A 12204-nucleotide genomic window follows, 5' to 3' on the forward strand; every position below is an offset into this window, starting at 1 on the left:
TCACAATGAAACAACCAATAAGAGAAGCAGAATCAACCGCTAAAGCCATGGTTATGGCTACTGCCATTGGCCCATTGTACAGCAGATGAGCAAAATGGGCCGTTGGCTACTTACTTTGCCGATGGCAAGCTGCTTATGGGCTACCATAGGTTTACAAACAATCTGGGACTGTTTTAGAGTATTGAGACCCAGCGGTAGCCTCCTGTAGTTGACCTTACCTTGACCCCAGTGAGCATACCCGTGGTGGACACACTGAAGTCCAGATAGGCGATCATCTCTGCCGTGGGGGGCTTGTAGATCGTGGGAGGTCTATGGCGAGGGAGGTCGTCTGGAAGAAGGGAACATGCACAACACGGTTGAGTTTCTCTGGCTCAGGTTATATGGTTAGGTATGCTCTGTATGTGAGATCTTCTATGGCAGGGGTTCTCAAAGTGGGGTGTGGAGGTACTTTAGGGGTACGCAGCCAGAGCAAGCATATATATATATATATATATATATATATATATATATATATATATATATATATATATATATATATATATATATTTTTTTTTTATAGATTAAACAAATTTTGTCCAAGGGATCCGTGGAATAAGTTTAGAGGGTATAATACAATACAATATAATTTATATACAATATATTTTCTTAAACCTGGGCATCATGTGCCTGGGAAGCTCACAGGGATATTGGTATCCACAGTAGTCCACCAATTATCAACTTTTCAACTCAATACTTTACATAAATGCACTGTAATTGAAACTTTGAATAGCAAAGTTTTCTCTCTGCCTCATGGCAAAATGTGTAGAATTGCAGGAAATTTGCAACAAAAAAAACAGATGCTCTATGTTCCATCCCAGGGCCTGAGACTTGTTTCATCCGGCCATGCACTGCCAAAGTCATAGTAGAACTCCTTGTATGCTATTTTCATCTCACTCAAGTTGTGTTCTAAATATGAGGGGGTCCATCACTGATGAATTTGCTACCACAAAAGGCGTCCCCGGGACCAAAAAGTTTAAGGACCCCTGGTCTTTGGTACCTGTGTCTATGATTGTCGGCCATGTTTTAATGTTCAGAGTGGCAGCAGCCTCTTTAGAGCGCAGGATCCTCATGAGGTTCTGAGTGGTAAGTATACAGGCAGCTTTACTGACCTGGGGACAGTCAGAGGCACCACAAACAACATGTTAGTTTGTCTACCTTAGGAAGACCAAAATAATTACACTCAAACAGCATGCTCATAAGAAAGCACCCATCCTCATACACTGACTTGATCAAAAGATAGCACATACAGTTGAAGTCGGAAGTTTACATACACTTAGGTTAGAGTCATTAAAATAATTTCATGTTTTAAAAGTTATCCTAGATCAGGATTCACTGTTTGAATGGTAAGATGCCAATTATTTTTAGTTTGTTTTTCAACCACTCCACACACTTCTTGTTAACAAACTATAGTTTTGGCAAGTCGGTTAGGACATCTACTTTGTGCATGACACAAGTCATTTTTCCAACAATTGTTTACAGACAGATTATTTCACTTATAATTCACTGTATCACAATTCCAGTGGGTCAGAGGTTTACATACACTAAGTTGACTGTGCCTTTAAACAACTTGGAAAATTCCAGAAAATTATGTCATGGCTTAGAAGCTTCTGATAGGCAAATTGACATAATTTGAGTCAATTGGAGTTGGAGTGGATGTATTTCAAGGCCTAACTTCAAACTTAGTGCCTCTTTGCTTGACATCTTGGGAAATCAAAATAAATCAGCCAAGACCTCAGAAAACAAGTCTGGTTCATCCTTAGGATCAATTTCCAAACGCTTGAAGGTACCACGTTCATCTGTACAAACAATAGTACGCACATATAAACACTATGGGACCACGCAGCTGTTATACCGCTCAGTAAGGAGACGCGTTTTGGTGCGAAAAGTGAAAATCAATCCCAGAACAACAACAAAGGTCCTTGTGAAGATGCTGGAGGAAACAGGTACAAAAGTATCTATATCCACAGTAAAACGAGTCCTATATCGACATAACCTGAAAGACCACTCAGCAAGGAAGAAGCCACTGCTCCAAAACCGCCATAAAAAATCCAGACTACGGTTTGCAACTGTACATCGGGATAAAGATTGTACTTTTTGGAGAAATGTCCTCTGGTCTGATGAAACAGAAATAGAACTGTTTGGCCACAAAGACCATTGTTATGTTTGGAGGAAAAAGGGGGAGGTTTGCAAGCAGAAAAACACCATCCCAACCGTGAAGCACGGGGGTAGCAGCATCATGTTGTGGGGGTGCTTTGCTGCAGGAGGGACTAGTGTACTTCACAAAATAGATGGCATCATGAGGCAGGGAAATTATGTGGATATATTGAAGCAACATCTCAAGACATCAGTCAGGAAGTTAAAGCTTGGTCACAAATGAGTCTTCCAAATGGACAATGACCCCAAGCATACTTCCAAAGTTGTGGCAAAATGGCTTAAGGACAGCAAAGTCAAGGTATTGGAGTGGCCATCACAAAGCCCTGACCTCAATCCTATAGAAAAATATGCTGGGCAGAACTGAAAAAGCGTGTGCGAACAAGGAGGCCTACAAACCTGACTCAGTTACACAAGCTCTGTCAGGAAGAATGGGCCAAAATTCACCCAACTTATTGTGGGAAGCTTGTGGAAGGCTACTCAAAATGTTTGACCCAAGTTAAACAATTTAAAGGCAATGCTAACAAATACTAATTGAGTGTATGTAAACTTCTGACCCACTGGGAATGTGATAAAATAAATAAAAGATGAAATAAATAATTCTCTCTACAATTATTCTGACATTTCACATTCTGAAAATAAAGAGGTGATCCTAACTAACCCAAGGCAGGGAATGTTTACTAGGATTAAATGTCAGGAATTGTGAAACACTGAGTTTAAATGTATTTGGCTAAGGTGTATGTAAACTTCCGACTTCAACTGTATACACACAAACACACACACTTACGTCGATGATCATGCGGACAGTGGGAAGTGTGGCTGCCAGGTTCTGTGGATGAGGAGGTCTGACAGTGACAGGAACACAGCCAGCGTACAGACAGCCATAGAAGGAGGCTATCAGGTCAATACCTAGAGAGTGAGACAAAGACAGACTGTAACTCTAAGTCATCCTCAACAGGTACGGCTATGCCACTTCTCAGAGTCTGACGGACAGACAGAAAGGACTCACCAGGAGGGTAGAGCAGCACAACGTTGTCCCCAGTGTTGATGCTGCCTTTCTCTGTGAGCGCCGCTGCAATCTTCTCCGCCCGCTTATGCAGCTGCACACATGTTGCTGTAGATACCGCTACCCCCTGAAGCACAGGAGTTAGAGAGGGTAGGGGCAAGGGGTTTATTTACAACTGGGCACAACTGTATATGGGGGGTTCTGTTTACTGTAATACGTGTGAGAGTGTGTCTATAAGACTGAGAGTGCTACCTTTGCATTGAGCAGCACATAGAGACAGTGGTCTGGGTCAGTCTGTGCCCTCCACTGTAGAGCCTCGGACAGGAACTGGTGCTGAGGAGAGAAATAGAGGGTCATTACATAGCAATCGTATCAATATGCATATCAATATGAGGGAAAAATATCTATTGATATCAACACAAAATAACTACAAGTAAATCTAATAAGAGTTGTATTTTGCTGATGGGAAGAACCTGACAGAACTTGAATTTACTCAAGTTAATTCCCTTGAGTTACAGTAAGTCTAAGGACATGAAGATGGTCAATACAGGTGCACTGCAGTAAATAGCCCTGGAGCCAAAATGTCCTCCGTAGGTAGCTTTTCTACCAGGAGGAGGGCAACTGTCACTCCCATTGACAAAATATCAAGAAAATTATTCAATTTACACCATGCAGCATTAGCCAAACTACTCCTTAAAATAATGAAAAACTGATTTAAGTTGTAGCTAACAGCAATTATGGGGAGAAATCGATTGGGGAAAAACAGCAAAGCACATGAAGAGCAGATGTGGATGTTTGGATCTCGGGGAGATGGCTTGCAGGGCCTTCCTTGGAGTCCAAACAATTCTGCAGACCAGCAAGGGCTGTGTGGGTCTGTGTGTGTAATATTTTGAACATTCAGGAGGTGATGGGAGCCAATGGAAGGCATGGGGCATCAGGTGACATTAAGAGATGCCACGACAGACTGTGCTGTGATGCAGAAGGGAAACAAATGGCATAATACATTAGCACGTGCAGATTCAGAGCATCACTTCTGACACCATGCAAGATCTCACATCTTGCCAGAACGTAGCGATGCAACCATAGAATTATTTGCGTGTGCAACTGAAAAATAACCCCATTCACATTGAGCGCGTCACTGTACAGCACATTGCAGACAGAAGCAAAGGAAGAACCAGGGTGTGGTGGGTAGGGAGGGGGCAGTAGCTCTTACCATCATAGTAGGCCACATACGGAGCTATGTAATGTTACATCCAGGGAGAGACGGGTGCATTAGGACAGAAGAAAGAATGCATCATGTTGCTCACATGGTTTACCAGCTATCTTGTCCGGTCTAACTACCCAACAAGCAAACACTTACTGGACCAATGGTGGCAAAGAGGCAGCACACCACTGCAGGCAAGCCCATATTGGACCGCTGTCTGCTACCAATATGGTGGCAGACCAACAGCGCACCGAACGTGACTATCCGGCAGTAGGCATGCCATTGTTTGTAGTGTTGGCTACCACCAGGTTAGTAGTACCAGCTACCGCTATAGTCCCTACCATGCTATGGGCCACCGTGCATGTGGGTCCTTTCTAACTGATGATGATGATGATGAGAGAGGTGGTCCTACCTTCCTGATCAGGTCCTGGTCCTCGATCATGCCCAGATCCCTGCCTGCTGCCTGGGCTATCCTCTTCCCTGCTACCAGGTTCCCCACCATGATGGAGGCTGGACCCACACCCACTGAAGAGATAAAGAGAGAGAGAGAGAGACAAAGAGAGAGAGAGATAGATACAAAGAGAGATGCATTTTCACAATAAAGTCCCTAGCTCAAAAGTCATTGCCACTGTAAGCCAACCAGTTGCCAAGTTTTGCTGTATGATCCCCTGAACTGAGCCTACTGTACCTGGCTGTTTCTGCCGTGGTTTGGGGAGGTTGGTGACACAGGTATGGGGGCACATGAGGATGTTACAGGGGTGCAGGTTGCCGTCCAGGAAGTGTTGCTTGGTCTCGAAGATGTGGATCCCTCCCAGGTGGGTCTTGGGTAATGTGTTGGCAGGCACCAGGGCTAGGCAGTACAAACCCACCTGGTGAATACTGTCAATGGCCTGGACAGTGGACACACACACCACCCCTCAGTTAGACAACTTCTCTAATTAAGTGTTTAGAGTACATTGAAAACTGTGGTGTTAATTTTGGAATGTACCAAGAAAGAGGTGTTTGTAGGGGGGTTAGCTACCTGCAGTACTCGGCTCATCCACTGGAAGCTGTCCTCCTCACTGGCATCTGGCCTCTGCTCTGCCACAACCACTATCCTCTCATCATAGAACACTGTCACAGAGAACACCGCAATCCTGACACACACACGCACACAATTAGAATGTCTGCAAGGATCCATAGTCACACACATAGACATTGACCTCTCCCTCCATAAACTGTATATGTACATCCACACATAAAGCAGAGAACACTGCAATTCCTACACACACAAAACTGCTCTGATAACAAGCATTTTCACAGCTTGAGATTCTCTTTTCAGAGCCAATACACCCCCACATCCTACACAGAAACATGCTGTATACATACACTCATATTGCGAGTGCACTATAGGCCTGCAGTGCTCACTAATACCCAGCAGATGACAGTGGTGATACACAACAAACAAAGCTTAATGCCATAGAGACTGCAACATTGCATCTGTGAAATTATGGAGTCTGTGACAGCCTCAATGTCGCTGCTCATGCTATCTTCAGTTTAAAGTAGTCCATTTTCTTTAGATAAAAAAAAAGTGGAAAGCTAATATTGGTGACTTACTGCCACCTGCAGTGCTGGAGTCTTGAACCACATATTGTGTGCCATTCATTTATTGTGGCCACTAGATGTCATACAGCTTAAAGCCATTTACAAACTAGGCAAACCAATTTGAAGATGACACATTTTGATCATTGGCTGATCGCTCCCAACCCACAGGAATCCTCACCCAGTTGACTACTTTAAACTGGTGGAAGCCCTCAATGGCAATGTCCATGCAAAAAACTGGTTATTTCCAAGTAATGATCTCTATACATCTCTATGCTCAATCCCCAATATACCTGACTCACAGCGAGCACATACAGCACAGAACTCATCCACTGTCCCTTCAAATACATGCTGACACATGCGCACACACACACACGAATGCATGCACACACACAGTACTCACCTCCCACGATACACAGTCTTGACAGGCTCCACGGCCAGTGCTGTGGCCACCAAGTCATCAGCGTTGTGTCTCCTCCCACTCACCATCAGCAGACCTTCGTTCTTCCCCACCACAAATATCAGACTGCCCTGTAGAAGGGTTAGACACAGCATTCAATACACACTGCCGCGAATATGGACACACGCACACAGTCACACAAACACAAGACAGTCTTACTTACGGGTCCTACGAAGCCTAGGAGTCCAGATCTCACAAAAGGGATCTCTCCAATAGGAGCACCAAGAGCATTGACAGGAATCACCTATAGATAGATAGATAGATAGATAGATAGATAGATAGATAGATAGATAGATAGACACAGACAGACAGACAGACAGACAGACAGACAGACAGACAGACAGACAGACAGACAGACAGAGCAGGTGTCTGACCATGTTCCCCCATACAGTACGTAACACATAAGGGGGAATCGAATGGCTGTGGGTCCGTACCTCAAAGGTGTTCTTGGTGACTCCTGGTAGGCCATAGTACATGTTTCCTCCTGCACGAGAGTTCACCACGATCTCCCCTATCTCATCTGTCTTACAGAGCTGAGGAGGCCCTTCAGGCTTCACTATACACATCAGAGCTATAGACACAGAGAATCAGAGTCAGGCTTCACTATACACATCAGAGATAGAGACACAGAGACAGAGTCAGGCTTCACTATACACATCAGAGATAGAGACACAGAGACAGAGTCAGGCTTCACTATACACATCAGAGATAGAGACACAGAGACAGAGTCAGGCTTCACTATACACATCAGAGATATAGACACAGAGACAGAGTCAGGCTTCACTATACACATCAGAGACATAGACACAGAGACAGAGTCAGGCTTCACTATACACATCAGAGATATAGACACAGAGACAGAGTCAGGCTTCACTATACACATCAGAGATATAGACACAGAGTCAGCTGCACAGATAAATACATGTACAGGAATAATAATGCACATACAATTACAGAAACCAACTTACACATAAATAAACAAATACAGTATAATAATAATAGTAATATATGCCATTTAGAAGACACTTTTGCCCAAAGTGACTTACAGTCATCCATGCATACATTTTATGTGTGGGTGGCCCCGGGAACAAACACATTCATATTTAAAAATGGACCTGCAGTGGAGGTGATTTGGAATCATACTCTCGTGAGTAGTTACTATAGCCCTGCCTGAGACTTGTACGCCAATTACAGACATACACATGGATTTCACTCCTGATATCATTCTCAAGTGAGATCCTCCATTTCTCTCTCTTTTCTATACTGTGCATCCCCCCTCCTCACCTCCAGGCATCACATGACCCACATCCTGCACGGTGAGGGCAGAGTTTTTGTCCTCCGTGTTGACCCTGATGACCCCGTGACTCAGACCCCCCATGGAGAGGATGGCCCTGGCTGGGAGGGGCGTCCCCGGCACCCCCGGCCTGCACACAGAAAGGTACAGGAGAGGACAGGAATTTTACACAAAATATACACACACTGCCGAAAGACAGTCCTTGTATCTGTAGAAAAATGTAATTATTGAAGGTGCATTATGTAACTTTCATTTCATTTCATCCAGAGGTAACTCAGGGTACTACAAACTTTGTCAGTTACTTTAAGGAGCAGTTCTCTCTCTGTGGGTCTAACGCCAAGTTCTGGAAAACGGTTAAAGTCCTGGAGAATAAACCCTCCTCCTCACAGCTGCCCATGTCCCTTAATGTTGATGATGTGGTTGTTACTGACAAGAAGCATATGGCTGAGCTCTTTAATCACCACTTCATTAAGTCAGGATTCCTATTTGACTCAGCCATGCCTCCTTGCCCGTCCAACATTTCCTTATCTCCCACCCCTTCTAATGCGACTATCCCCGATGCTTTTCCCCCTCTTTTTCCCCTGCCCCGCTACAAAGTTTCTCCCTGCAGGCAGTCACTGAGTCCGAGGTGCTAAAGGAGCTCCTTAACTTGACCCCAAAAAAACATCTGAGTCAGATGGTTTAAACCCTTTCTTCTGTAAGGTTGCTGACCCTATCATCGCAAAGCCTATCTCCAACCTATTTAACCTGTCTCTCCTTTCTGGGGAGGTTCCCATTGCTTGGAAGGCAGCCACAGTTCGTCCTTTATTTAAAGGGGGAGATCAAGCTGATCCTAACTGTTATAGGCCTATTTCTATGTTGCCCTGTTTATCAAAAGTGTTGGAAAAAACTTGTCAATAATCAACTGACTGGCTTTCTTGATGTCTATAGTATTCTCTCGGGTATACAATTTGGTTTCCACTCAGGTTATGGATGTGTCACTGCAATCTTAAAGGTCCTCAATGATGTCACCATTGCCCTTGATTCTAAGCAATATTGTGCTGTTATTTTTATTGACTTGGCCAAAGCTTTTGATACGCTAGACCATTCCATTCTTTTGCGCCGGCTAAGGAGTATTGGGGTCTCTTTGGCTTGGTTTGCTAACTACCTCTCTCAAAGAGTGTAGTGTATGAAGTCAGAAAATCTGCTGTCTCAGTCACTGCCTGTCACCAAGGGAGTACCCCAAGGCTCAATCCTAGGCCCCATGCTCTTCTCAATTTACATCAACAACATAGCTCAGGCAGTAGGAAGCTCTCTCATCCATTTATATGCAGATGATACAGTCTTATACTCAAAGATTTCTTAGTGTCCAACAAGCTTTCTCTACCCTTAACCTTGTTCTGAACACCTCCAAAATAAAGGTAATGTGGTTTGGTAAGAAGAATGCTCCTCTTCCCACATGTGTTATTACTACCTCTGAGGGTTTAGAGCTTGAGGTAGTCACCTCATACAAGGACTTGGGAGTATGGCTAGACGGTGCACTGTCCTTCTCTCAGCACATATCAAAGCTTTAGGCTAAAGTTAAATCTAGACTTGGTTTCCTCTATCGTAATCGCTCCTCTTTCACCCCAGCTACCAAACTAACCCTGATTCAGATTACCATCCTACCCATGCTAGATTACGGAGACATCATTTATAGATCGGCAGGTAAGGGTGCTCTCGAGCGGCTAGATGTTCTTTACCATTCGGCCATCAGATTTGCCACCAATGCTCCTTATAGAACACATCACTGCACTCTATACTTCTCTGTAAACTGGTCATCTCTGTAAACCTGTCGCAAGACCCACTGGTTGATGCTTATTTATAAAACCCTCTTAGGCCTCACTCCCCCCTATCTGAGATATCTACTGCAGCCCTCATTCTCCACATACAACACCCGTTATGCCAGTCACATTCTGTTAAAGGTCCCCAAAGCGCACACATCCCTGGGTCGCTCCTCTTTTCAGTTCTCTGCAGCTAGCGACTAGAACGAGCTGCAGCAAACACTCAAACTGGACAGTTTTATCTCAATCCCTTCATTCAAAGACTCAACCATGGACACTCTTACTGACAGTTGTGGATGCTTTGTATGATGTATTGTTGTCTCTACCTTCTTGACCTTTGTGCTGTTGACTTTGCCCAATAATGTTTGTACCATGTTTATTTGCTGCTACCATGTTGTGTTGCTACCATGTTGTTGTCATGTTGTGTTGCTACCATGCTGTGTTGTCATGTTTTGCTGCCTTGTTATGTTGTTGTCTTGGGTCTCTCTTTATGTAGTGTTGTGTCTCTCTTGTTGTGATGTGTGTTTTGTCCTATATTTATATTGTATTATTTATTTTATCCCAGGCCCACGTTCCCGCAGCAGGCCTTTTGCCTTTTGGTAGGCCGTCATTATAAATAAGAATATGTTCTTAACTGCCTTCCCTAGTTAAATAAAGGTTAAATAAATACAAATAAATAAATACAATTTGGCCAAGTAGCAAAACAAAACACAAACTGTTACTTTCGCTAAGCAGACTGATTCAGCCCATCCTACCTGCGGATGGCTACCGTCATGGCCTCAGGGGAGGTGGCACAGGGACAGATGACCTCTGGCTTCAGCCCGTGGATCTGGAACATATTGAGGAAGGCATCGCAGGACGACACCGACCCTTAGGGAGAGAAAGACAGAGAGAGAGAGACTCAACAACAATGACATCTCACAACACTGACCATTTTTGGAGGGTATCCATTCTAACCATACAGGGCTTTGTTTACCACTTGCAATTATCCTATTTGCTGTATGTCAGCCCCACTGACTGCCTGGAAGGTGCAATCCCACTAAGCATTTACTGACAGCAATATTTTTTGGTCCTGTCCAGTTGCATGTTTGGTTCAGATTTTATCCGGTCTGGACCAGCCTTGATTTCAACATCCACAGACGTCCAGACTGGCCTATATTTGACCCAAACATAGACGTCTATAATTGGTTCAGATTTGGTCCACTACGGACATCTATACAGTGCCTTCGGAAGGTATTCAGACCCGTTGACTTTTTCCACATTTTGTTACGTTAGCCTTATTCTAAAATGTAATAAATAAATATAAATCCTCATCGATCTACACACAATACCCCATAATGACAAAACACAAACAGGTTTTTAGGAATTGTTGCTAATTTATAAAAAATTAAATCTGAAATATCACATTTACATAAGTATTCAGACCAGTACTTTGTTGAAGCACCTTTGGCAGCGATTACAGTCTCGATCCTTCTTGGGTATGACGCTACAAGCTTGGCACACCTGTATTTGGGGAGTTTCTCGCATTCTTCTCTGCAGATCCTCTCAAGTTGTCAGGTTGGAAGGGGAGCGTTGCCGCACAGCTATTTTCAGGTCTCTACAGAGATGTTCGATTGGGTTCAAGTCCGGGCTCTGGCTGGGCCACTCAAGGACATTCAGAGACTTGTTCCGAAGCCACTCCTGTGTTGTCTTGGCTGTGTGCTTAGGGTCGTTGTCCTGTTGGAAGGTGAACCTTCGCCCCAGTCTGAGGTTCTGAGAACTCTGGAGCAGGTTATCATCACGGATCTCTCTGTACTTTGCTCAATTCATCTTTGTCTAGATCCTGACTAGTCTCCCAGTCCCTGCCGCTGAAAAACATCCCCACAGCATGATGCTGCCAGCACCATGCTTCACAGTAGGGATGGTGCCAGGTTTCCTCCAGACGTGACGCTTGGCATTCAGGCCAAAGAGTTCAATCTTGGTTTCATCAGACCAGAGAATCTTGTTTCTCATGGTCTGAGAGTCTTTAGGTGCCTTTTGGCAAACTCCAATCGGGCTGTCATGTGCCTTTTACTGAGAAGTGGCTTCCGTCTGGTCACTCTACCATAAAAGCCTGATTGGTGGAGTGCTGCAGAGATGGTTGTCCTTCTGGAAGGTTGTCCTATCTCCACAGAGGAACTCTGGAGCTCTGTCAGACTGACCACAGGGTTCTTGGTCACCTCCCTGACCAAGACCCTTGTCCCGCGATTGCTCAGTTTTGCTGGGCAGCCAGCTCTAGGAAGAGTCTTGGTGGTTTCAAACTTTTTCTATTTAAGAAAGATGGAGGCCACTGTGCTCTTGGGAACATTCAATGCTGCAGACATGTTTTGGTACCCTACTCCAGATCTGTGCCTCGACACAATCCTGTCTCGGAGCTCTAAGGACAATTCCTTCGACCTCATGGCTTGGTTTTTGCTCTACATTTCACTACATTTCACACTCACAGGGGTTGGCTCCGTCAGCGACGATGAGCATGCGCAGTGATGCCAGACTGGTGTCCCTCTGTTCCCTGTGTGCCATCATGGCCCAGTGCAGGTCACGACACTTCACCAAGGCAACGCGCGCTATGGGGGGAGAGGAGGGACAAATGAGTACATGAACATCACAGTGTTCTCATGGTCACATGGAGAGAGAGGGTGTGGATGTGTG

The 12204-nt window shown here is 44.6% G+C and overlaps 1 protein-coding gene across 4 annotated transcripts in view; it reads right to left on the reverse strand.

The window, feature by feature from the left end:
• LOC129847042 (disco-interacting protein 2 homolog B-A-like) overlaps window positions 1-12204 on the reverse strand; it is a 107298-nt gene that overhangs the window by 9875 nt on the left and 85219 nt on the right. For 2 of the 4 annotated variants that reach the window (XM_055914831.1, XM_055914820.1), the window contains exons 16-30: window positions 12000-12119; window positions 10293-10407; window positions 7726-7865; window positions 6876-7012; window positions 6605-6685; window positions 6385-6512; window positions 5422-5536; window positions 5089-5290; window positions 4813-4925; window positions 4410-4433; window positions 3449-3529; window positions 3200-3323; window positions 2978-3099; window positions 1037-1148; window positions 219-328 (exon numbers count right to left, since the gene is read on the reverse strand). In XM_055914831.1, the coding sequence (XP_055770806.1) occupies window positions 219-328; window positions 1037-1148; window positions 2978-3099; window positions 3200-3323; window positions 3449-3529; window positions 4410-4433; window positions 4813-4925; window positions 5089-5290; window positions 5422-5536; window positions 6385-6512; window positions 6605-6685; window positions 6876-7012; window positions 7726-7865; window positions 10293-10407; window positions 12000-12119 (1724 nt within the window). The remainder of the gene's footprint in view (window positions 1-218; window positions 329-1036; window positions 1149-2977; window positions 3100-3199; window positions 3324-3448; window positions 3530-4409; window positions 4434-4812; window positions 4926-5088; window positions 5291-5421; window positions 5537-6384; window positions 6513-6604; window positions 6686-6875; window positions 7013-7725; window positions 7866-10292; window positions 10408-11999; window positions 12120-12204) is intronic. The other 2 variants (XM_055914840.1, XM_055914825.1) reach the window with 1 other exon arrangement.

This window comes from Salvelinus fontinalis, chromosome 3 (assembly GCF_029448725.1).
Source record: "Salvelinus fontinalis isolate EN_2023a chromosome 3, ASM2944872v1, whole genome shotgun sequence".
Taxonomy (NCBI): domain Eukaryota; kingdom Metazoa; phylum Chordata; class Actinopteri; order Salmoniformes; family Salmonidae; genus Salvelinus; species Salvelinus fontinalis.